At 50.0% G+C, this 26,753-nt stretch overlaps 2 protein-coding genes across 2 annotated transcripts in view; one reads left to right on the forward strand and one right to left on the reverse strand.

The window, feature by feature from the left end:
- Positions 1–17,573, reverse strand: part of RBM6 (RNA binding motif protein 6) — a gene marked incomplete at its 5' end in the record, with an annotated part of 49,080 nt that extends 31,507 nt beyond the window's left edge. Inside the window, 5 exons of the mRNA XM_079540544.1 lie at positions 642–715; positions 12,312–12,381; positions 13,314–13,403; positions 14,216–15,569; positions 17,530–17,573. Coding sequence (XP_079396670.1) covers positions 642–715; positions 12,312–12,381; positions 13,314–13,403; positions 14,216–15,569; positions 17,530–17,573 — 1,632 coding nt within the window. The remainder of the gene's footprint in view (positions 1–641; positions 716–12,311; positions 12,382–13,313; positions 13,404–14,215; positions 15,570–17,529) is intronic.
- A 5,366-nt stretch (positions 17,574–22,939) lies between these two features.
- Positions 22,940–26,010, forward strand: MON1A (MON1 homolog A, secretory trafficking associated; the record flags this gene model as incomplete). The annotated part of the gene is made up of 5 exons (XM_079540468.1): positions 22,940–23,066; positions 23,288–23,755; positions 23,975–24,740; positions 24,866–25,013; positions 25,870–26,010. 5 exons carry the CDS (start codon positions 22,940–22,942, stop codon positions 26,008–26,010), a joined length of 1,650 nt encoding a protein of 549 aa, XP_079396594.1.
- Positions 26,011–26,753: the final 743 nt, after the last annotated feature.

Genomic DNA, 26,753 nt, shown 5'->3' on the forward strand with positions numbered 1-26,753 from the left:
AGCAGGCTCCCCTTGGGAACTTCTTCACGGGAGATTTAATCCATCAAGCACTTTTAAGGACTGGAAATGCTCAGATTTACCAGGTGCAACTGAACGCAGGGTAGTCCTCATGTCTGCAACGCCAGCTTGGCAAAGGACAGAGATGGGGGAGATGCACAATTAAGAATCTTTCCCACGCATGAGGCATATGGAAAGTCAGCTCAGAGCTGCATACTAGAGCGCTCACCTACAATCACATGTGTGCGCACGCACAGCCGGGGGAGGCAGTTAATGCTAGCAGAGCTCTTTCCAACTGCATTTCAGTGTGACTACAAAAGTATCAGGGCCAAAACCTACTTGAGGAGCCTGTCAGCTCCCAGCCTGAATCCAGCCAGTGTGCTGACATATGCCGGGGAGGAGGGAGGACCATTCAGTGTCTGGCAGCTCTCTCACACTGGCATTTCTAAGCCTTTTACAAAGTTCCGGAAACAATATTTAAACCACAGCCTTGTGCATTATACAAGAACAGATCCTCCTTTGAACGGTTCAAAGAAACACAAAACCTCATTGGCTTTCCACCACCCCACCAAAAAAAAAAAAAAAAAAAAAAAGAAAAAAAACAACAAAATCTTCTAGCAGCATTGACCGAAGTGTAAAGCAACCTGGTTGGCTTCCATGCATCCGATGGCCTCTTCCAAGAGTGAAAACTCCACGCAGACATAGCGATAGTCGTAACCTGGGGACAGCATTTAAATACAGACGGGAGTCAAGTTAGTGCCTTGTCATAAAGAAAGCCACATTCAATAATCAATTTCCCTCTCCCTCCAGTGACAAACCCTCTAACCACCACCCCTCTGCTCCAAAATGAAAAGGAGAGAAACCAGGGACTAGCTGGATGATGACTAACGGCAGTTGATCATGAATTTTAATAGCGCAGCGTTCCCACTTCCCCTTGCACAACCCAGTGACAGGCACACCCTTCCTTAGGGCAAGAAATAATAGCTTTTTTTTCTTCTTTCTGTACGGCACAGTGATTTTCCATGCTCATTTCACGTCTTGTACTGCCCTGGGGGCAGTGCTCTCCAGAGCAAGTGTTGGTAAGTCATTCCAAAGCACCTTGCTGTGAATGTATTTCACACAAATGGCCAGCATTTTAATTTGGGCAGTATTTCAGAAAGAACTACCACGATTCTATTACCTTTGCTATTTTCCCTCCAACACCTGTTCTTTGCTGAAGTCCATTTCTTGCATTATGAAACAGCACAGTGGAGCAGGAATCATAACTTCAGCTTTCTCATTCTGGCATTTTATTTCCAATAGATGTTATTGTACGTTTAGTTAAGAGAGGGTGGGAGCTTAAGATCCTCCCCCAAGAAACCAGACGCGAGAAACCAGAGATGCTTTACTCTTCTTGCTTCCTGTCGATTTCTACTCCAGTTACCTGCACCAAAACGTTCTGGCCCACGGCAAAGTGCAGGGTGAGCACTACAGAAGTTAAGGCCATCCTAAGAGCCATCCTTGCTGTTGCAAGGAACTCCGAGAAAAGCTGAGCAACAACCTACAGTCACAACCTCTCTCTTCACGTACCAAGGCCACCTCACTCCAGAACAGTGTTTTCCAGATGACTGTGGGCTGGCATGCCTCTACATGGGAACACAGAAAGGGGAAAGCTTGGTTCCCTCCTCCTGCTCCTGGTCAGGGGTGAGAGGAAAGCTGTGCTGTATGTGGGTTGCACCATTTTAAGCACCTCGCTGCGCAGGGGAAGAGCTTTTCTCCCTCCTAAGGATGCATGTCTGAACACAGACACATTCAGCCCAGGTATGCATCTGGTTACCGCTGCTTCAACCTTCCATGGCAACGTAAACCCACACACGCTTCTCCCTGTCAAGGCATTCCAATCTGCCAGAACACAGCTTCCGTGGCCCTCCAAAGTTACTCCAAAGGTCACTTGCTGCACTCACCCATTTTTCCTTCTGTTTCTTCTCTTACCATCTTAAAAGTTAACCAGTTCAGAGACAAGGCTGTACAAAACTATTCCATCGCCAAACCCTACTGTGTTTTATTCTGGGAGCTCTTCAAACACCTAACACCACATTCCTTTGCACATTTACTGCCATAACAGGATTCCAATCTGAATCCAGCTCCAATTCTACTTCACACAGGAGTTCATTTCCCCACCACACATCAGTTGTGCCAATACGAGTATGCTGGAGGGAAATGTACAAGTGCTGCATTTCAGCTCAGTGAAAGAGGCCAGCCGGCAGTATATCATCAGTGGGGAAAGCAGCAACAGCCTCTTGATGCTGCTACATGAAGTAGGCACCTGGAACTCAACGTACAGTTTCAAATGGCAGAAGCGACAAAAAAAAAGCAAATTTGCTGACCTGCTTCCAGAGTGCTCTGCAGTTCCAGCCACACTCCACGGCCTGGGACAACAAGGCAATGCCTGCTCAGCAGCAGAGAGCTGCTCTCCAGGAGCAGTGCTGCCCCTTGCTGGAGCATGGTTTGCTTTCTGGGCAGGCACCCACTGCCTTATGGCATGGTACACAGGCTCACATAGCGTGTTTTAAAGTCCTATTCAAATCCAGAGCCACTTCTCTCCCTCCTATTTAGAACAGAGTTGTTTGAATGCTGTCAGCCTCTATACCCCTGATTCCTGCTCACAGGGAGGATTTTCAAGAGCTGCTGCAATCAGCACGCCAGGCTCAGGGTGCTGTCTTATTCCTTATTCCTATGTGCATATGAAGTAAGGGTACCCCAAGAGCCCAAAAGCACGACTGCAGAAGTTTGCACTCTTCAGCACGAGAGGCAGTTTGCACCCAAGTCCTGATGAAGCAAACGAGTGCTTCAGACATGGCTGTAATGCAGCATGTGAGCCAGTGAGCCCAGCACTAGATGCGAGGCAGTGGAGAGAAACACTGCGCTCGGAAGTCTGTATGCTGCAGAACCACCCCATGCATCACACAGAGACAGTGAAGAGGCAGCTCAGCATGGTTTTCCTTGTATACTCTCCTTTCTCCACCCTCCCCACCAAACTCAGCGCAACTAAGCAGCACTGCTACAGTAATACATAGGATAAGAACCAAAACCAGAAACTGCAACCCCAGACCCTGCCAGAAAGCTGCTCCAGGCTTTCCAGATGCTCACACCTCGTGGTTGGGTTGCACAGGAATGCAGTGCTGCAGTGCACAGGCTGGCCTCCATCACAGCCACAACAACGATGGGAGTGGGAGGCCTGGAGCTGCTGCCACAGTTCCATGAAAGCACCCTTCCATTTCACACCGTGCTGGAAAGCCCACTGAAATGGAGGCCAGCGGATCAGCAGCTCTGCTACACCGCATCTTTTCCCCACCGCTGGCAATAATCACATTATCCAGAGGACAACTCCTGAAACCAAACCGAGCACCCTGAGGTGGGCTGCAGAGGCTGCTGCTGGCTGCCCTGCCTCCCCCTGCCTCCTCCGCAGGGCTGGGTCAGCTCTCTGTGCCGCCACTGCTGAGCTCACACTGTTTTCCCCCTGAAGCCTACACACAATTTGCCCATCAGAACACAGCAATCCAGTAGCAGCAGGACAGGGGATCTGGGCAGATGCATGGGACAGAGCGGGGACTGACACAACAGGCATCCCAAGGGAAGCTGTCTTTCCTTGCACATCAGACCCAACGGCACTCTTCAGGTCTTAGTGATAAAACCAACACAATCGCAGTGGCAAAGCAGAATCACTGCTAATGACTACAGCACGGCTTTGTGACTCGAGGTGACATAAATTCACTTGCAACGCTTCACGTGAAGCTATAAGGTTTGGTATCTTCTTAATCAGATCCTTCACTTGCTGCTTATCACAAAGCCACTGTCAGGGGACCTACAAAAAGGGTAGAATGGAGTAAGGAAAGCTGTGTGTCTTGGAAATATTTGTGATCAACATGGATTCGCTGTCAAAAATACACACAAAAAAAACAAATCAGCATGTTGCTGGAGAGTTTGTTACACTGCCCACATAAACATTCCAAGAGGAGTATGCAACAGTCCTCCAGCACTTGAACTCGTGCAGTGGTTGAGTTGGTTCACCCTGCGTATGCACAGTCCTCTCTGGATGTTTCCAAAGCATGCTTGGTTGTTTTCCACACTGGAAACAACAGTGATCTCCTAGTACTTAGGAGTAAGGATACATTTAAAGCACCAGGAAGCTGCTGTACAAACATTTGAATAAGAGATGTTTTGCTTCTTAAACATGCCTTTTAGTGAAAGGAATTTTGACAACAAATAGCAGGTCCTTGTTAGCATCCACGGTTGGGCTAAAAATCCTGAATGCGTGACTTAAAATTACCTTCTTTGGATTTGAATAAAAATATCAAAGACTTGTGATTTAAAATAAGACTTGCTTCTATACAGGCAAAATTTCTGCTGAACAACTGATACATAGCAATGTGTTATTTCATGACAGTCTGTAACATCCAAGATCCAAATAAAACAAAACCATAATGTTCTTCTGATACGTGCTGTAGGCAGCATGGAGACATCAGAAATATCTCTCTGGAGTTCTGGGAGGCCAAACAAAAAGATCACATAACAGGAGTGGCCCTGGTCTATGCCAAACTGAAGATACTTTGGGAAAGAAGGCACGATGGCAACATGGCAAAGGTATCCAACTCAAGAAAGCTGATCCAGCTCCTCCGTTCTAAGAATGCTCATGCAGCATCACATTACCACCCTCCTTACCAGAGTAGGGGATTAGCAAATATCCAAAGTGAAATGTCACTGCTTTCTTGAAAACAACTGCTAGAAAGCTCCTGTCCCTTGTGCTGCAGTACAAAGAGCCTCTCCTACAGCTGGAAGAAAGGAACAACAGTGGTTTCTTATTAAAGTAGCTCTGTTAGCACACAGTCTTCTTGGCAACCTGCTGTAACTTTACAGCTGGGCCAGATGCAGACACACTGGGGGCCTTTGCTCTGCCATCACTCACACCTGCATCTGCCAGATGGGGCCAGGCAGCCTGAGGGAAGAAGATAATGATGGTGTCTCCCTGAGCAGAGCCAGCCTGCCAATGCAAGGATGATGTTGGTGCTTGCTCTTCCCAGAGACAGCACGGCAGAACAGAACACAGGGTCAGAGAAGAAAGCTGCACTGCTTTCAAAGGCAACAATAGCATAAAGCGTGGGGTGAACATGAAGGACTTCCCTCATGGGCTGACAAGGCATCTTGGAGCTGGACTTGATGATCCTTATGGATCTCTTCCAAGTTCCAATATCCTATTTTATTCTATGACTTCTGCTATCCTTCAAGGGATTTGCAGTCTCACACACCGGTCTTCACAGCTGTGGACACTGGGTTTTGCACATTTCTCACAGAAAGAACCTGCTTTTGTGGGAGGTTTTGGCAGCACACCCATCACCCCACACAGAAACGTGTCCAAGGCAAGGTGCAGACAGAGGTCACCTAGAACAGGAGGCCCTGGAAGCCTGTGAAGTCATCCATACCCAAAAGTGAATACCTCCTCTCAAGGAAATGTTGGGAAATATAGGACTCTCTCCATATTTCTGTACTGCTACAGTGCTCTACCATTAGCAGGTATGATACACCTAAAGCCTCCAAGAAGCCAGCACCTCTGACTAGGCACTGCGTGCACACAAGTCCTACCATGCAGCAAGGCAGCACAGTGCTTGCTGCAGGGAGCAGGGAAAATGAAGCTGACCGCAGGGTGTGAACATCAGGAGGGCACCCTGCAAGGAGCAGCCAGCAATCAATCTGTGCTAACACACACACGCACACTCAGAAGCCAAAAGCAAGAGTGCTCTCAATACCAGCTGGTAGATTCAGAGCTTCCATCACTTTGTCAGGATTCTTTTCTGCACAGATAAATTGGTCTTCAGAGATACGGAAGCTGAAGAGCTGTATTGGAAAAGCTCGCTGTTGAATAATAGAGAATAATCCACAAAAAGCCATGTCCCCAGTTCATTTCAAGGGCTGAGGGTACACAAGCCACACCTGGTTCCTGGAAAAAAGGTGGTCACGTCATCTCGTCCCTCTGTATAAGAAAATCATACTCTCATGCACTCATTCATGACAGTGCTGCACAAGAAAACAACAGTGAAACCAGAAAATATGAAATGCAGCTGTATTGTGAAAGGTATGATGCCACAGTCCATCTTTCTCCCTCCATCCAGAAGGAAGGATCTCCTCGAGACACGCTCTGACTGTGGTCAGTCTACACTGCCCTATAAATTGCAGGGGCTGTGGCAGAGCACTCAGAGCACCAAATGGCTGTCCTCTTGGCCTACAGGGCAGCAGCCAATACACTGGTGAAGTGAGGAAAAACCCACAACGTAAGACATCACAACTTTGAGACACATTACTAAGTGATGTTTGTACAGAATTGAGGAACCTAAGGAAGGTTGGGGCCACCGCAGAACTCTATGAGAGGACTGGAAGCTGCCTACCTGGGGAGGTTTCACAGAGAAGAAATGGGTTTTTAAATGCTGGCAATGTGTACAAAGGCCTCCAGCACCTGCCATTTAGCACAAACGACTCAGAAAAGCAATTAATCCAATTAAGTCAGCATGGTGTGAGAAGCCTTGAAGTTTTACATTAGAGATGCAAAAAATAAATAAAAGCTGAACATATTTCTAAAAGCAGTCATAGAGAAGGACTGTGCATGTCAGAAGGGCTGTGATCATGTTTTATGGATGACTGTTTGTTTCTTCCTCTGTTGAGCATGCTGTAAATCATGAACCAAGGTCGATCACTATCAAACACCAACTTCATCAGTCATACTTCTCACTTCCTAAGCCATCGCATCACAGACTAAGACAACCTAGCAAGAATGCCTTTTGCCTGTGCTGCCCTAAAATTAGGCAAGACTAGCCAAAAACCTATTGCCCCACAGCTGGGAAACCTAGGTCCTTTTTCAGTCCTGGTCAGGCTACTTCAGCTACAGACAAGACTCAGCACTGACAGCATTCCCCTACCTCCTCAAAGACAAGCCCTGCAGAACCAAGAGCTCTGGAGATAAGCAGCTGACTTGGTCAAGCCTTAGCAGGAGGCTCCCAGTGTGCTGCAGTGCCAGCCTTAATGGTGAGCCAAGTTGTGTTCTGCATAATTAACACAACAGGCAACTCTGCAGCACAGCGTGTATTAGAGACATGTCATGTCATCCTATGGCACGCTCTTTGTAGCAAACTGAAGGATGTAGGTCTTTGTGAGATCTGCTCTAATCAAACTCCATAGGGTTGGTACAAGCTGTCTTCATGAGGAAGCCATGAGCTGGCCACAAAACCACCCTTCCCAGGGGTTTGCCTGAGGGCACTGCATCAGCCTTGTAAGGAAACTAAAGAGCTAGCTTCAGAATGGAGGTGCATGGCTGCATGCTTGCAGAAACATCCCCTCTCTGTGCAGAACAGTTCAGCTCCTCTGCCCTTCCCAAGGCTGGAAGCTGCACTGAAGTACTTCACCAGCAGTCCCGACCTCCTAGGGCATCACTGCCCCAACCTTGGGTGTATGCACAGCCACTGGGAGCGACCTAAGGCTCAGCTACAGGTGGGCCAGACACAAGCACAGCCATGCTCTCATCCACAACAAGAGCTCTGCTTTGAGAAGAGAACTCACCCTGATCAGATCTCACCTGGCCTTGCACCCCAGCCCTAAAAAATGGAGTCCTTATGCCTAGTATGGAGGTGTGCATCATTTGAGATCTGTGTCAGTTTCTCCATCAGGAAGTACACATTTCTGGATTTTAAATTATAAGTTTGACTAAAATTAAATGTTGTAAAGAATGCCATTTTAAATTTCAGGGCCTACTTGGAATATTCCTGCAAACAATGATTCGATACAGACAAAAAATGATTGCACTTGGGGGAAAAAAAAAAAAAATGAAGAAAACCAAAAGGTACTTTTTTATAGGTTTACCTAAAGGTCTTAAAATTTTAAAATATTAATTATTAAAACGTATAGCAGGGTACCAGTGTGGCAGAGCTTAGCAAGACCAAGTTAGAGTCCCTTGGCAAAGCCCTAGAAAAACTGCATTAAGTTTAACAAAGAGAGGAACAGGGCGCAGCTCCAGGCACCTACAACATAAGGGCCACAGATCTCAAACAATAAATAAATGCCAGTGCACATAGGTGGCTAAGTCAGCAGTGAATTATGTCTGATGCCGATGGTACTGGATAGAACAAAAGCTTTTCAGAACTGAGCAGGCAGTTGCCATGAAGACGTTGCTAAGCTGGTCAGGGACACGGGAATGCAAAAGTAAATACTCAGCAGAGGGATGAACAAACCCAAATCAGCCAATTTCTGAAGTGCTGCAGTAACACAGAGGGTGCACAAAAGGGCTGGGAAGACCCGCTGCCCCCAGTTGAGCCCAGCTCACCTACTCCCTGCAAGCCCACTGAGCTCCTCTCAGATCATGCTGCTCTCCATCTCTCCCAGATCAGCAAAGACTCCTCTCAGTTCCCCAGATGCGCTCCTGGAGTCCACAAGGAACATCTTATGTGCTGCCAACAAAGGCTCACTTTCTCTAAACAGCTTTTTCCAACTGTGAATCCTGGCTGGAAAGCACATTGCAAGATTGGCAACTGTAGACTGCATCCAGGAAAACAATCTGAGCAGAGGGCCCAGAGCACGCCTCATGCTTTCATTTATTACTTGGACACCACTGCAGCATCTCTCGAAGGGGAAACAACTCAGCAGAAGCTTTAGGATAAAGATAGCACTGCACACTCTCTTCCCTGGGACATATGTATGCATTCACCCAAAGTGCTCTGTGCACATCAAACACTCAGGATCACTTCTCAGATTTTCCTTATGTTTGATGTTAGTCAGAAAATCAGAAATAGAGCTTGATGAGAATGAGGCAGCACGTAAATTTAAAATACAACTGAAATCAAAACAGGGACAAAGTGCATACACATTAGATTCCCGGAATGCCAGGTGTCAGCTTCAAGTTTTTGGCAGCGCTGCCACAAGTTGCTTGTGGTAGCAATGGTAATGGGAGGATGGTTGGACTACAAGATCTTGTAGGTCCTTTCCAACCTTGTGATTCTATGAGTCTAAGTTCCCAGACTGACAGCCTGGTGCTATCGCACAGCACCAACAGCCCTGTGGCAAGAGGACCACTGGGAAGCCTTGCAATCAAAGAGAGGAACTTCCAGCTGGGGAGCTCACAAGCACCAACAGGAGCTGTCTGATAAGCTCCAAGTCAGCACTGTTAGCACCTACCAAAGAAGCGGTGCATCTGCAGCTCTGCAACAGCAGTGGGCAGCAAGAGGCACCAGGAGACAGGAAGCTGAAGCAAGTGATGGACTTTGGCAAAATTCCCCCATCACCTCCAGTTTTATGCTTTGTAATGATTAATCAAACAGACCGGCTCAAACACACTCGAAAGGAGAAGCTGGAAGCTAAGCCAACAGCCTAATAGTTCTGCCAATGTTTAACACGATGTTGGAAGAAACCCTTTTCCCCCCAACAAACGGATGATGCTACTTTCAGTCCAAACGTACAGGCACCAATTCAAAAGATCTGAGACAGCTTACAGACACAAGGAAACATGAGATAACACTGCACTTGGTATTCCAGTGAAATTCCACTTTGATGTTTTCTGATTGTCTGCAAACACCCTCCTCTTTGATTCAAACAGAAATACTGTGCCGCTTCTTAAGGTCCCTCCATTCGCCACCTTTTCAACATCTAGAAAGCGTTACAGTCTGTGCACCTCAGAGACCAAACAATCTAAAGAATAAACAGCTTGCATGCGTATCAAAACCCCAGCAGGCACACTAAGAACAGCGTTCCAAGGCTTAGCACAACCTTCACAGAAAACGCACCTCCCTCAGCACTTCCAGTACGTAAAAAGAAAGGTGTTTGTAAAGAACTGCTTTTTTTCCCCCCCAGAAAAGCCAACCATATATCTTCCCTCAGAACAGAGCCTCGAGGAAGATCACCCAGCAGAATCATCGCATTGAAGCTGCTGAGATCATCCTTATGAAAAGCATCATGTCCTTGTGAAACTGATCTGAACCTCGCTTCTTTCAAGTTAATTGCGCGCTATTTGTTATGGCTGGTTTTGTTCTCCAGCAGCTGCAGGCATTCTTCTCTCCCAAACACACTCAACATGAAGTACATGCACACATGATTAATGTTATTTTTAACATTCCTGGACAGCGCTCAGAATTACACAACCCGCTCTTCTGAGCCAGGCTGCTGCTGTGGCAGCACTGAACCAATACACGCAGGCAGCCAGGGGGCCCAGGTTGATCAGAGACATGAGCGACCCAGGAGGTTTGCTTTTAACTCTTCATTTACACCCCACTCCACTGTAAAAGCCACATTCAGCACAAGACTGGCCTCTACTTTCCAACAGGATTAGCTTATCTGAAGTTCAGATGAACTCAATTCTGCACATTTCTCCATAGGATAACCTCATGCAAAAGCTGGATTAACTTTACTACAGCTTCTCGTTACCCAATTTCAAGTAAACATTTACACAACCCAGGAAGCTTTTTCTGTCCTAAATGTACATCCATCTTGTGTAACGAGGATCAGAAAGCTGTTTAAATTAGTAGCTGCATTTGCAGCCTCAGGGCATGATGCAAAACAGTCTTTGAAGCATCAATATAACCTAGAATAGCACTACAGTGCTTAAATTACTGATGTTGAAAGGACAAGGTTAAACGCTGGCTTTAAATAGCTCACAAAATATGAGCTGGTTTTAACTTCATTCCTCATCCCCTCACTTTTGCAAGCTGGGAAAACTTTATAATAAAATAAAATCTGAGATAGACTGAAACAGAATGCAGCTTCTACAGAGATACCAGGAAAGCTGTAGCTCTCATTCTATATGTGACCATCAGCAGATGTGAGGGCTTCCACACCGAACACCAGGCACCACCTCTCAGATGATCACCTCTGAAACTGGGAATGGGTAAAACGCAATGGTTCTCTAACGAGGGCAGTGACTCTGGCACTAAGTCGTAGTAACGAACGCAAGGAAGAGACTTACAGAAACATCCCCAGTTCAAGTGATTTATTACTGAAAAGTTACTTGTTTCAGAAAATCAGCCACTGGCAAATCACATTGAGGAGGGCAGAAAGGGAACGTGCTGCAGTGGTGAGGCTGTGCTCGGTGCTGCATGGCTGACAGCCACGCTGTGCTGCGTTTAGCAAAGAGGAAAGGAAGCAAGAAACATCACGCCCTTTAAGCCACGTTTGTTGGGCCAGACCAGATTATGTAACTCAAGTGTTCTTTAGTTCAAAGGTTCGTGAGAAGGTTGTGAAATCTCCTTTGACGGCTTCCAGAAACAAAAATATACTTGAGAAATACCCAACTGCCCCAGTTTCTGTCTCCAGCTACTGAACACTCGGAAGCCTTTATATCAAGCATTGACACGAAGGATTCCGGCTGCTCCACGTGCAACCCGTACTGGTAATATGGAAAAGCACTGACGACAGTAGAAGCCTCTGCTTTCCTTGGTTTAGAAAGAGACAATGGAAACAGCTCTGCCGTTTTTCCTCTCTTTGGAAAATGACAGAAATGTATTTTGGAGCAGAAGCTGTTTGCTACCATCAGAACAGGAGAGGTAACTTCAGACGGTCCTTCTGTTTCCAGGCATTCCTTACTAGCAGAACCCAAACCTCTCCCCAAGACTCACCCCTCGTCTCCTACCACCACGCATCTTTGTTCCAGTATAACTCACACAAAGCAGCCTTGCAAAGCATTTCTTTCTTCAGAATCCTATATACACTGATCAGACTTACAACAAAACTCTGTTCTTTGATATGAGAAGGGCATTCTGGCCCAGCATTTGGATATTTGCTTACAAAATCTGCTTTCTCTTTTTTTTTTTTTTTTTCTTTTTTCATATCTAAGAAGGGTGAAGTTTCATGTTACTGAAGGAGAAACATTAGGGAGTATCAGGGGGGCACTGTTCAGGGGACACTATTTGTGCAGGATGTGTTCCACAGCCTCACATCTCAGAACGAGACTGAGAACAATCCAAAAGGACTGAATAATATTAATTAAAAGAAAAAAATCTGTTGGGAATTAATGTTTTTTGTTTTTCTTGTTTTTACCCTTGGTAGCCATTAAAATAGCCTCGCTGCTTTTTTCCTGCTTCTCCTATAGCTAGAAGCACCAGGACACACGTAAGCTCTGAAGTAACAGCGAGCACAGCCACCAATTCCGGAGACAAAAGAGCCAAATACAAAACTCAGTGGGCATTTTCATTGCAAAATATCTGTAACTACAGCATCAGTGACTCTAGTGAAACCAGCTGGGTACATATTGGTGTGAAAAATACCCTCTTGTAAACCCCAAACCAGAAGTACTGGCAAAGCACTCTCACCTGAACTGTAATCCTTCAGTCGCAAGTTCTTCACAGGCATCCCATCTGGCCCTCGGAAAGCATTGAGGATCTAAAGGAAAACCAGGATCCACTCAGTCTCCAAAACAATACCTCAGAAAGCGAAATCCTTGCTTGCATACAATCCCTTTATAACAAAGCTCCCACAGCACCTGAGAACTATTTTTTGAGTTTTGGGGAATATTTGATTGTTTGTTTTTTTGTTTAAGTAAGCAACCACTCTTTACGCCAGACCTCAGCTGCTCCAAGCAGTTCTATCATGCTGTTTGCAGCCACGCAGCTCCCCTCTGATCCTAATTTAAGGTCCAAGAGATCTGACTCGCCTTTAATGGACAGTTTCTGCCACGAGTTCTCTACTAACCAGATTTCAGTATTAAGCCTCAGAAGAGCTGATCACCACAGCTAAACCTTGCAAAAACTGTGTGTAGGTGTTCTCCAGTCTGGAGCTGTCACCGAAAAAATATATTAAGTAGAAGTGGAAGCCTTTGAAAAGATAACTTCTTTCACCTCGTAGCCTAGATATTTTCTTTTTCCAACTCAAATGAGCAGGAGACATCTTTCCTGCCTTCATGAGATCTCATTTTAGCACTTTCAAGTAACCAAGAAAGAAAAAGTTCACTCAAACACAAATGTCCTCCAGACTCCAAACATAATACCAGAAGTAATAAAAACATTGCCTCTATATAAAGTAATCCTGGAAGGAAGGCATGTTAAAAAGAGTCTGGCGGATGAGGCTTTCGCCCACCAACATCACATATGTGACTGCAAAAAAAAAAATAAATCAGCATTTCCAGGCCCTCAAAAAAGCAGAATAATCAGATAAGAAAATAACACTGTGATCATTTCTATATTGGGATTTTCCTTGGGGAAAATGACAGACTGTCTGTATTACACTCACCAGGCTTGAAAACGCTAAGTTTAGAAACATTGCATAGAAGTTTTGAAAGTCCTGCAGTGAATTCTGGATGAAGAACAACTACTTACATCATCCTTCGTGGCAGTTTCAGGCACTCCTCCTAGCCGAATGAGCTTGCTTGGCTTCACAAATTCCGGGCAGGTCCGGTAATCTTGGTCCTTGAGTTCACACAACCAAAATGTTTTGTTTTGTTTTTTAGCAAATCAGACATATTGACTCACAAGTTACACAAACCATAACAAAATAAAGCAAGGTAGGATAATAAGGCTTATAAGCAGCATGACTCATGTCTCAACCATAACATCGTTTAAGATTCAGAGAGCTCTGCAACATTAGCATAATGAGCTTTGCATGCTTCTCATGCTGTGCAATGAGATCCAGATCCAGGCACAATATACACAACTCGAATGGACTGAAATACCAAGAGCCCATCCTTGTCCTGGATACATCTCCATGTTTTTAAAACATGAAAAGCAAAAAAAAAAACAACACCTCTGCCTGCTTTCCAAAAGTAGGAGATGAATTCAATAGTAGCTGTTAATTCAGTAGTCATCATTAACTCAGATTAACTACTTGATTCTGGAGGTAAACAGCTGCACTGTTCTACGTCCACCTGTCCCAGCATCTTGTCTCTGCAGCTCCCACAGGCAGATGCCCAGGAGAAAATAAGGTATTCCACAGAATACTTCTCTCATAACTCCCTCTCTCTGGGCATTTTCAAACTGGGGACTTTCTGAACCAGATCTACTTGCACACATTTAACAATTCTCAATTGATAAACTGCATTTCTCTTAAGAAAATATTTCTAAGACAGAAAGCAAAACCACTAAAATGGCTCGGAGCAAGAGGCTCATCTCAGAGGCCAGTGAGTTAGGTCAGAAACGATGTTGTACGCAGAGTCCCGCCCAGCTCCTTCCACCCAGTGGACAACCCGTGTTCAAGGAAAACATCCATTGACAAAGCCACCTACCTGAAGGCTCTTATAGGGCCTAGAGTCTTTGCTGGGTTTTCCTTCTGAAAATGACTTGCCATGTTCATAGTCAAACAACTGACACGCAGGCAGCCGGTGATCCACATCACGATACTCGATGTTTCGGTAGTCCGTATCTTGCCTTCCAAGGAAATCCAGGTCATCTTCACCCTTTAACCCAAGATCAGAATTGGATCTTTGCTGCTCCCCCCCAGAAAGCTGCTGCTGCTGCTGCTGCTGCTGTTGCTGCTTGTTAGCAAAGGTCTGAGGTTGCTCCTCTTGGTCCTGAAGAGCAGGAAGAGGTCCACGGCTATTTTGGAAATTGTGTGAAGCGTTGTCTTTGAGACCCAATCCAAGGGATTCCTCTTCTCTGGCTGGTGCTTCCGAGTGTTGAAATTCACCTTTCTGACTACCAAAAGGAGTTCTTTCCAGACCAACGGCAGGCTCCTCTCTCTTGCTGGTGTTTAAACCAGAGCCCTCTCTTTCTGCTAAAGGTATGGTAGATTGGTTGCGTCTAAAATCTACAAGGCTTTGATCCACAGGAGGCATTTCCCTGTCTGAGAAGTCCATAGGAGGAGGCATATCTCTGCTCCTAAAGTCCTGATCAGACCGGGACCTGTGCCTATTTCTGAAATCTGACGACGGTGCGTTTCTGTTTCGGAAGTCCAAATCAGAGGTGCCCACACCTCTGAAGTCCAAATCGGGTACATCCCTATTTCTGAAGTCTGAATAGGAATGGTCTCTGCCCCTGTAGTCTAACTCGGGCACATCCCTCGCCCTGAAGTCTGAATGAGATCCATCTCGACCTCTGAAGTCCAGATCAAAAGATCCCCTTCCCCTGAAGTCAGACGGAGGCTCGTCTCTCCCCCTATAGTCCACGCTATGAGCTTCCCTGTCCCTGTAGTTCATACGGAACGTCTCCCTGTTTCTGTAGTCCACTGGAGGAACGTCCCCACCCCTGAAGTCCATAGGTGGCCCTTCTCTCTCCCGAAAGTCTCCGGGGTACACATCCCTGCCCCTGTACTCAGAAGGGGGTAGCTCCCTGCCTCTGAAATCCAGCTGAGACTCATCTCTGCTCTGAAAGTCAGACGGTGGGAAGTCTCTGCCCCTGAAATCGTGGTGCCCCTCCCCACCTCTGAAGTCACTACGTGGTCCATCTCTAGCTCCAAAGCTGAAAGAAGGTTCCTCTCTGTTGGCAAACTGAGGATTGAGGAGGCCTGCGAGTGCCTGGATATCAAAAGGAAGTGATTCTCTGCCAGAGAAGTTGCCAGAGTGTCTTTCTTGAGCAAGACTATCAAGGGAAGGAGGATAGTCCCTGTTCCACCCGGGAGCAAACCTTTCTTCTTGGCTCCCACTGTAGAAATAAAGACAGTATTATTCATAACGTGCTTAGAGTCTGAAATCTATATAGCAGCACATTCTTCTCTAAACTTTTTATAGAGTGATGTAACAGTCTAAGATCCGCAGAAGATATTGATGTTTGGCAGTATAAGATGAGGCAGCATACGACAGATGTGAGAAAGTAAACTTGGGTGCTCCCATTTCAGCACAATTTCCAGAAGCACTCAACAGGGAATACCTGCAATATTAATGGGTTAATGATGGTAGCAATCCACATAGTCCTGCACTGCACACAGCTCCGCAGCTGTGTTCAAGGTTCCACCAGCTGGTGTGTTTGTTTAGGAGCATCACCACCAGCACATGCCTGGGAGGAACAACTTGAGCTTAAGTTCTCCGGGCAGTATTATGAACAGCTAACGTACCACAGTGTCACGAGGCACACAAAAGCAAAGGCTACCAGACATGCTCAAGTAACACGCTACTGAGACTCTTTTTTGCCTCTCGTGCTGGAGACAGCAGAATACTGACAGCTGTCAGTTCAGACTCTGAAGATGCCTCACAGGAGCATGCCCACAATCAGCGTGTGCAATCATTCTGCACTCGTGCTTCGAGACAGGCTGTCCTGCACCAACATTACAGTCGCAGAGCCATGAGCTCTCCTGATCCCTCTACCCCACCACTCAGGAAGAAGCTTCCTCTGAATACAGGTTTTCAAAACCCAATGTTTGGGGGTTTTTGTTCTTTCGAGCTACCTGTAGAGCTAAGCTCTATTCCACCACATGAAAAAAAAAAAAAAAGAATAGTAAATAAACTTAATAGTAAATAATTCTAAAGAAACACCAAATCCCACCCAGATCAGCAGACATTTCCTTTGCAACTACAGTAAGTCCTTCTTGGAGTTTCATTACAGAATCGCTCATCGACAAAAAGCACATTTGTAATCAAACTGCATACAGATTTACCAAGGTGCAAGCCCCTGCTTCACCACCATACATAGGAATTGCTTTGTTCAAGGTTAGAATTTCCCACCCAGCACAGTAAAAATGCCAATTAAATCCACTGAAGAATCAGCACAGCAGCACTACTAACAGGGCCACAGATTACGACCACTCTCCCAGCAACACCATCAAGACAGGACATTGTTTTTTGCAGTTCACGTGACCAGTTTTCTCCACCCATTACAGCTGGACAATTATTTGAAATATCCTCGCTACAGAAACCTGTGGTGTGTCATAGGAAGCACATTTATCATGCTGATATTCAAGCAACTGAGGTGGACACGGGAGCAAAGGATGAAAGAATTACATAGAGTGGAGGGAAGCCCTAACTCTGTGTGTCTCCACTTTACTTTTTCTGTCCGGATCCCCATTGCAAACAGAGGATCCAGTAACAAGCAAAGAAATATGAGCTAAAAAACATCACACGCTGCAGGTCAGAGACACATGAATCTTCCCAACACCTCCAGTGATATTCAGAAACATCTTGTGCAGGAGCACAGCCAAGCACATGAGGATATTCTGGTCTCATCTCATGGAAGAGATTAAAGTGAAGTTTACACAAAATCCCAGGTGCAATTAAACTGACTGCATTTCTGAAGTTAGGGAAAGAAGCGCAGCTGAAGAGAATCAGCATCACACTATTAGGCATTTCTCCTCTGGGTCTTAAGAGTGGCTATTCACACGGCACAGCACCACCTCAGCTTACAACACCTAAATGAAATATCTCTAGAAAAGGTGCTGTAGGGAAGGAGCAGAAACACTCAAAGCAACTGCCAATAAAAAAGAAAGAGCAAAGCTTCATAAAAATGCAGAAAGCTACACGGAGCTTAACTTGCCTCTTAGCTCCACAAGGACCTCCCAGCTTTGACCAAAACTGCCCTCTCACAGGAGGATGTGTGCAATGGAACCAGCCAGTTCCCACTGCTCAGTGTAATTAAACGCATGAAGAAACAAGCTGTACGCTGCGATGCTTACCGAAATGATCCCGTCCTGTTGCCTTGTCGATGGTCTCCCCACATGTTTCCCTTGTCTGGGAGGTTTCCAGAAACAGGCAATTCACCGTAAGAACACCAACTCAGCACAACCTGCTGGATAAATAACATGACAGTAAGCCATGGGCAATGAAAACGCAGCATGGGAGAAAAGCACCACCAGCTGGGGAAGGCACGTGGGGACATGTGAGACCCATAACTGCCCACGGTGCCTCTCAGGCACGAGTTCATTTAATTGTCATGGTTCTGTATGTTCAAAATTACAAGCTTCAAATGACTTCTGAAACAAAACTATCAACATGGGCGGGCAAACAATGTGGTATTTGCTCTTGATTAACATAAAGCTTTTCAACATACTGTGCTGTCTAACACTATTCAGAGTGACTGGAAATGTGAGAACACCACAATCTATAAACAGCGAGGACCATTCCTGAACAACAGTTTGCAATTAATGTTTAATCCAAACTATTTCTGCCAAAAGCTCTTTGCTGCTCAAGGAAACCATCGCCGCAATTGGTCTGCTAGGCTTACTTTGCCCTCAGAAAGTATCTAGATAACAGAGTATGCTTTGCCAATAAATCATTACAGGCTCTGCTCTCCAGCACTGCCCTAATCAAGCCGAGTGATGGGAAGGGCACATGCCTCAACAGAGAGCTAAAAATCTCATCCACTTCTTCCCATCTGTAGCAAAGGTGAGGACTTCCTGGCAATTGCCAAAGCCAGGCCTTCAAGCAGGAAGGACACCCAGCTGCAGCAGAGCACAGCGCAGAACGATGCTGTTCACGCACTGATGCTCTCAGATCTGCTCCAGCTAATCCAGCTGCTGTGGTTTAGGAGCTTATCTCACACACCAATCAGTTTGAAACTTATTTCCTCTCTACCTGAGTAAAGGGTGGATTTATATCAGCGCCAGCTCACTCCTGTCCGGTTCTGAACTCTACTTACAGACCAGACATCTCCACCTCGCCCAGCCGAGCGTGGTCTCCATCACCAAGCCAGCCACGTGGAGCAGGCTGTGCCCAAACACCAAGGTGAGGAGACCTGGGGCTCACGTGCTTCTACAAACAAGTTCTAAAGCAAACTAACCCAACTGCAGCAGTTTGGTGGAACAGATGGCACGGACAGTCACCGCCAGGCCCGGCTAGAGCAGTAAATCTCAAAGGGAAGCACATGACCTCCTGTTTCTGCTCGCTTCCAAAGCTCAGCGTTTCCTTCCATGCAGCAGGTCAAAGGCACAGCAGGTGAGCTCTGAGGTGCAGAACGGTTGCAGGTGGGCATGCACAGCACCACCTCCACACGGCAGCCTCAGGTCAAGGTGTGACAAAGCCCCTCTCCATGACCGCCGTGCGGATCTTCGGTCACATCGCTGCTGCAGAAGCAGACCACAAAAGCCTCGGTCCCTTTGTGTTTCACGTGGCTCTTGCTGTGAAAAGCACCACCCTCCTCCCAGGATTTCCTCCATAAGCTCTACCATCTTTTCTTTAACTGGGATGAATTGCAAGGAAATGGATTCCTTCCACTGAGAGGACAGGCAAGGGGAGATGGCTGTGGCACTCCCTGCTATGGTGGCTGCCAGCAGCCAGCCCTCCCGTCTGTGATCTTTAGCAGCCTCTAGACCTGGAGTTTCTTGTTCTTTCCTTTCAGAAGAAAGGGAAGGAACTGTTCAGATGTAATATTCAAATTATTAGATGAGGAAACAATGGCATCGGACCGGGATCAGAGCCAGCATAGACCAAGCAAGCCATGCAGCAGCATCCACAGTGACAAGGTCTTGGTTCAACGACACGGGCAGCAACACTGGCTCAAACCATCCCCTGTTCAGCCTCACACAACATGCTGTCTCTGCTCTGCCTTTGGCAACAGGCACCGTGTTGGCTGTGCCAGCTTGTGCTTTCCTGGGTTTGCACCCAGGATAACCCTCCAAAGGAGGTATATTTAACCCATGCCATTTCAGCGACCCACTTCACGACGCAGCCTCACAAAACAAAGTGACAGCAAACCACAGCACAAGGACAGAACCTCTGCAGCCCTCCATCAACACCGAAGTCTCTCTGATGCAACTGCTACAAAAGATGCAGTGAGGCACTCCCAGGACCCCCAGTCCTATTGCACCAGGTGACCACCAGCTCAGCTCCTGCCTCTCTGCTCACAACCCCTCACTGCCTGGCATTACTTACAGAGGTGATGCAACCAGGCCCAGAGCAGGCAAAAGGAAATCAAGGCAGATCTGCTGACAAAAGCACATTTTTGGTAGAGCCACGAGCAGCAGCACAGCGGGAGGCTCCTAACCCTCTCATTCCATGGTGCAGGCAGATGGGTCAGAGTGAGTTAGGTTGTTTGCCAAAGATGCACTAATGGAGCCTATGGAGGGGGTCTGGCCAACAGGAAAGCATAGCAAAAATCCACCCTTGAGTGCTAGGATGGTAATAAAGGACACTTTAAAACAACAACAGCACAGCCACAGAACGCACAATGTTGTCCAAGTTACTCAAGGAGCCCAGATTTACAGCTCTTTGAAAATGATGATTAGCTGTTATAATTATACTGAGGATTCAGGATGGCTGATGCGCATCCTGAGAGTATGTATTATACTTCCCTCATCCCCTCCAGCCAGTTCTGCTTCCTGCTGGCAGAGACCCCAGAGAAGGCACAAAGGTGCACCCTAATTATAGAATCTCAGAATGGCCTGGGTTGCAAAGGACCACAATGCTCATTCAGTTCCAACCCCTGCTGTGTGCAGGTCGCCAACCAGCAGCCCAGGCTGCCCAGAGCCACATCCAGCCTGGCCTTGAATGCCTGCAGGGATGGGGCATCCACAGCCTCCTTGGGCAACCTGTTCCAGTGCCTCACCACTATCAAGAAAGCTCCTCTGTGTCTGCAGCTTCTCTGGCAGTTGGGGGTCCCACAGCCCTCCCAGCAGTCAGGGGACAGTCCAAGAGGGCTCAGTGTGCCCTGGCCATCACACCCACGGTCTTCCTGATGCAGAATCCAACTCTTTCAAACAGCCTGGCAAACACTGCTGCTGATTTGGGGATAATCTGGTTCTGCTTTCCCAACCAAACATGCCAAGCCTGGCAGCAGACCCTGTTCTTTCAGATCTCTTACATCACAGTACAATAAAATAATGGTGCTGTACATCAGAGTCAGGTAGCCAAGCTACACTAAGCAGCCATTTTCCAGGAAAAAAAAGGTTCCCGCCAAGGGAAAGCAACAGGAGAGCCAGCACTGCCCTGAGCACCTCCCAGCCTGCACCCCTTGTGGCACACTGGGGTAGGAGGGCAGCTGGCGATGGAGCAGGCAATATGAAAGCTTGGAGAGATGCAATTTTGAGAAAAGCACCCTGATACTTCCAACTTCTCCCCAGACTTTGCCAAGGCTGCCAACCTCGGTATTTATAGACAACGAAGAAACCAAATATGCACAGGGCTATGCTCAGCAAACAGAGAAAGTAATCTGCTATGGAACAACACTGCAGCCAATCAAGTTTGAGTAAGGCTAAGGAAAGGGAAAAACCTCTGTGAAACTCCAGTGTTATGGGAGGTATAAATGAAAACATTTCCCCACACTACAGGAACTGAAAGCAGCCAAGGAATCTTGCTGCTTCACTTTTAGAACTGAAGGTCTCCAACCTACAAGGTAAAAATAACAAAACCACATCCCCGAAGGGTGGAAGGGAAGGGAGAGAAATCCAAGTTACATCTGTCAGACACCATATTGGAGCTTTTCACTGTGAAACAAAACGGCGTAGACTCTCTTTCGTTCTACCGTGCTTCAAAAAGCGTGTATTAGAAACAACGGGGTGAACTTCCAGCCCCTCCCACCACACTCCTGCCCTCCTTAGACCCGAAGGGCTTCACGCAGGGAGCTCGGTAGCAGCCGGAGGCCCCTCCCGGCACCCCACCGGGGCACGGACGCGGGTTCTCTCCTCAGCAGCACTTCGAGAAGGAAACCCGGGGGGTCCCGACGCACCAGCGGCTGCGAGACGTTTTCACAACGGAACGCAGGGCCTCGGAAGCCCACTGACACGCGGGAACTCCGCCGAGCCCGACGCGGCCGAGCGGCTCACCGAGAGCCCCGTCTCCCGAGGACGCGGCCGGGCACCCCGGAAACGGCCCCGCTCCGCCGTTCCGGGCGGCTCCACGGCAGCGCCCGCGGCCCTCCCAACGCAAAGCCGCAACCCGTTCAGCCGCTCCCCGGCCGTCCCCCACCGCCCCCGTCTCCCTTCTGCCGCCGCCTACCCCCCGCAGGGCCGGGCCGAACCCGCGGGGCGGCACCGCCCCTCACCTGCACACCGCCGCGCCAGGCCCAGCGCTCCGTTGACGGGAACCGGAACTTCCGGTGCCCCCCCATGTTCCGGGCCCGCCGAGCGGCACTCTGGGAAACGGAGTCCAAAGGTCGCACTACCGCTCCCGGCATGCCCGCGCCACAGGGGGAAGGGGGCAGCGGGGCGGCGCGGAGCGGGGACTGCCGGGAGATGTAGTCCCGCCATAGCGGTAACGAGCGCGGGGTCCGTGCGTGCGGACTACGGACCCCACAGCTCCGCGGGGCGGAGGGGCTGGGGCCGGTCCGGGGGGCGGGGAAGCGGCCGGAGGGCCCGGGCCCGGCCGGAGCCGGCGGGGAGGAGCGGAGCGGGGAGGGACGGGCTCCGCGATGTCTTCGGCCGAGGGGCGGGCCGGGACAGGGGCAGGGGCAGGGGCAGGGGCAGGGGCAGGCCGGGGAGCAGCAGCCCGCCGTGCCCGCGCCTCCCGCTGCGCTTAGGCCGCGCCGTGACGGGAGGAGGCGCGAAGGTCGCTGGGCGCCGCGCTGCGTCCTTTGGCCGTCCCGTGTCGCGGCTTCCCGTTCTGCTTTCCGTTGTGCTGAGCTGCCGAGCTCCTGTGTGCATGTGAGTACGTGTGCGACTGTGTACGTGTACGCATATGTACGTATGTATGTATGTGCCCCCTCCCCTCAGCGCCCCTAGGCCCGGAGCCGTCCCGTTCCTGGACCACAGAGCCACAAACCCGCCCTGCGCAGACACTGCTGGGACGGGCCGTGGGCCTGCGCTCTCTCTCCCCCCTCTGTCCACTCGCTGACCCCCTGCCTACCCCCTGTCCTGCGGCCCCCCCCCCCCCCCCCTTCCCCCAGCCCCCTGCCCGGCAGCTTTTCAGGCACAGAGGTAATCGGGGCCAAGCCTGGATGAAAGGTGCTGGGGCCTGGAACGAGCTGGGGCCGTGCGAGGGAGGAAATCCTGCTGGATTAGAGCAGCTTTCTGACGTCTGGCTGAGCTCGGGTGCTGTACTGAGCCAGCAGCACAGGGACAAGGACGCTGGTACTGCCTCAGCCCAGCGCTAGGGGATCATAGGGGAATACCGCGGGCTGACATTGTGGGTTCCACGCAGGTCCCGCCCCAAGGAATGGCTGCGGATGTACACAAGAAGAAAGGCTGGGAAGTGCCCAACGGGTCCCTGGCGCCGGGCGATGGGCAGCACGCAGAGCGCTCCGAGAGCCCCACACCGGGGCTGGCACAGGGGACGGAGCCGGGTAAGGGACAGAGCTCATAGGGTGGCTGAGGGAGGGAAAAGCAATTCCTCATCCTGCATACAGGGCTCTCTAGCAGGATCTGCATCTCTGGGTGCCATGGGACACAATAATGAATGCCCCACTATTTCTGAAGGGGAAGGACACCAGATCCCTCCCTGATGCTCTTTTGCATCACCCATCTGCTGCACTGGTGCAAGGTAGACACTGATCTTTGTTTCCAGGTGCGGGCCAGGAGGGAGCCATGTTTGTGCACACCCGCTCCTACGAGGACCTGACCAGCCCTGAGGAGGGGGGGGCTGTGGTGCGGAGCCCTGAGGAGAGGCGAGGGGAGCCAGCTGAGCCCACGAGCATGGAGCAGATCAGTAAGGACTTCAGCGAGCTGAGCACACAGCTCACGGGCATGGCCCTCGACCTGGAGGAGGAGATGAGACAGAGCCAGGAGGGGAAGCTGGAGCCGTCCCCACAGGCCACCCGCCACGACTCGGTGCTGTCAGGAAAGGAGGAGGAGGATGTGACCATGGACACCTGGCGCATGCATCGGAAGCACGTCTTTGTGCTGAGTGAGGCTGGCAAGCCCGTGTATTCCCGCTACGGGTCCGAGGAGGCCCTCTCCAGCACCATGGGGGTCATGATGGCCCTGGTGTCCTTCCTAGAGGCCGAGAAAAATGCCATCCGGTCCATCCACGCAGGTACTGTGCTAGGGGTTGGGACAGGGTGGTGGCACAGCATGCCAGCCCACATCACCCAGGGGTTCACACAGCAGTGCTCAACCCCTGCCACTGTGGGACATGTTAGCTGAACCCAGGGGCAGACTAGTGGCCGGGGGGAGGTGGGAGCTTCTCCTTGCAGCCTTGCACACTTAGGCTTACGTCTCTGTCCCCAATCCATGGGGACTCTCTCCCAAGCAGACGGCTACAAGGTGGTCTTTGTGCGGAGGAGCCCGCTGGTGCTGGTGGCTGTGGCACGGACCCGGCAGTCTGAGCAGGAGATCGCCCATGAGCTGCTCTACATCTATTACCAAATCCTGAGCCTGCTCACCTGGACTCAGCTCAACCACATCTTCCAGCAGAAGCAGAACTACGACCTGCGCAGGCTCCTTGCTGGCTCTGAGCGCATCACTGACAACCTGCTGGACCTTATGGCCCACGACCCCAGCTTCCTCATGGGTGCTGTGCGCTGCCTGCCCTTGGCTGCCAGCGTGCGGGATGCCGTCAGCACCAGCCTCCAGCAGGCCAAGGCCAAGAGCTTGGTCTTCTCCATCCTCCTGTCAGGGAACCAGCTGGTTTCTCTTGTGAGGAAGAAGGATCAGTTCCTCCACCCCATCGACCTCCATTTGCTCTTCAACCTCATCAGCTCCTCCTCCTCCTTTCGGGAGGGCGAAGCCTGGACTCCCATTTGCCTCCCTAAGTTCAATTCCAGCGGCTTCTTCCACGCTCACATCTCCTACCTGGAGCAGGAGATGGACCTGTGCCTCCTGTTGGTCTCCACTGACCGTGAGGACTTCTTCACAGTCTCCGACTGCAAGCGGCGCTTCCAGGAGCGGCTGCGGCGGCGAGGAGTGCACCATGCTCTGCAGGAGGCCCTGCGCACCCCCTTCTACAGCGTCGCCCAGGTGGGCATCCCTGACCTGCGGCACTTCATCTACAAGTCCAAGAGCTCTGGGCTCTTCACCAGGTAAGGATGCTGGCAGAATAACAGCTGGGGAACTGTTGGGGCACGGCTTGGGCGTGGGCAAGCCTTCTCCACAAATCCCGTTCTCCAAGAAAGGCGGGGGCTAATGGGGTGCTGTGTTCCTGCAGCCCTGAGATCGAGGCACCCTACGTGCGGGAGGAGGAGAAGGAAAGGCTCTTGGGGCTCTATCAGTACCTCCACAGCCGGGCTCACAACTCGTCACGCCCCCTGAAGAACATCTACTTCACAGGCCCACGTGAAAACCTCCTGGCTTGGGTAAGGGCTGTCTTTAGAGTTGGGATGACCCCGACCTCTCTGGTCCTGAGTGGCACAGTGCAGCTCCAGCACTGTGGTGACCAGGATGGCCCCCAGGATGGCCCCCAGCCTGGCACACTCCTTTTGGGTGTTCCTGTGCCAGAGAGTGATAGAACAGCTATGTAGGCTACCCTGCTGATCACCGGGGGTCGGAAGGGTTTGGAAGGGACCTCGAGATCGAGCTCAACCCCCAGTCAAAGCAGTACCCTACAATGGGTCACACAGGTTGGCATTCAGATGGGTCTTGAATAACTCCACAGAAGATGACTCCTCCACCTCTCTGAGCAGCTTGTTCCAGTGCTCTGTCACCTTACTATAAAGAAGTTCTTCTGCATCTTTGTACAGAGCTTCATGCATTCAAGTTTTAGGCCATTACTGCTTGTCCTATCACTGAGAAAAGCCTGCTCTCATCCATTTGCCTCCCACCTCCCTTTAGATATTTATAAACATGTATCAGATCCCCATCAGTCTTCTTTTCCCCAGGCTGAACACACGCAGGCCACTCAGTCTTCCCTCATACAGGAGGTGCTCCAGGCCCTTCATCATCTTTGTGGCCCTTTGCTGGACTCCTAGGAGACCCCTGTCTTTTGAACTGGGGAGCCTAGAACTGGACACAGTCTTCTAAATGTGGCATTACCAGGGCGGAGTAAAGAGGCAGGATCACCTCTCTTGACCTGCTTGGACACAGTTTTTAATGTCCCCCAGCTCAGAAGCTCGTGTATCCCAACCCAGCAGCTCACTGTGGACTCACGCAGTGCCAGCTGCATGTAGGGATGTGTGGATGCATGGCCAGCATTTACCCTATTTCTTTGCCCAGGTCACCAGCGCCTTCGAGCTCTACATATGCTACAGTCCACTGGGGACCAAGGCAGGTGCCATCAGTGCTGTCAACAAGCTCATGAAGTGGATCCGCAAGGAGGAAGACCGGCTCTTCATCCTCACACCCCAGACGTACTGACAGGCATTGCCCAGGGCGTGGTGCCACCTGGAGGACCCCTGCTGTGCCAGGATGCTCATCTCTCTGAGAAGCCTGGGCTGTGAGCCAGGGGAGAGGGCACAGGGGACCCTGAGGGCATGGAGAAACTGCCCAACCTGGGTGTGAGAGTCGGGGATCGAAGCTGCCCAGACAATGTGGTGAGCAGGGCTTTCTCTCACCTGCAGGCAGTGCTTCCCTCATCTGGGGGGCTGCCCTTCTTCTGCAGCCCCCCGCTCTGTCCTTTGTGCTGCTGTGTCCACAGAGGGCAGGTGACAACGCCCAGCTAGGGACAGGCTTGGATGGGGCACTGCTGGCACTGCTCCTCTCCCCGCTTTAGGGGAGCTGGGCCCCCCAAGTGCCAGGCAGCTCCTGATGGTCCCGGAGCCAGGCTGGGAGCCAGCAGCTTTGTCCCCCTGGCACCTATGTGTGCCTGGTCCCTTTCCACTGAGGCCACAAGAAGGATGTCCTTGGGGATGCTGAGAAGCAGGGCAGCGGGCTCCTGCCTGCAGGGACACCGAGTAGCCCCAGAGAGACTCGGGGTACCAGGGTGCCACTCGGCGTGCTCGTGGTGCTGGCTCCAAAGCAGCAGCTGTGGTGTGGTCCCCCTCCCCCAGAGCCCCAGCTGGCATGGGGCACTGATGTGTCTTCATTGCGTCATGGGGTCCCCTATCGTCCAAAAAGCAGCTCCTCGAGCTGTGCTTGCTGTGCGAGGACCACCTCCTCCC

Source organism: Tetrao urogallus (genome assembly GCF_951394365.1).
Source record: "Tetrao urogallus genome assembly, chromosome: 10".
Classification (NCBI taxonomy): domain Eukaryota; kingdom Metazoa; phylum Chordata; class Aves; order Galliformes; family Phasianidae; genus Tetrao; species Tetrao urogallus.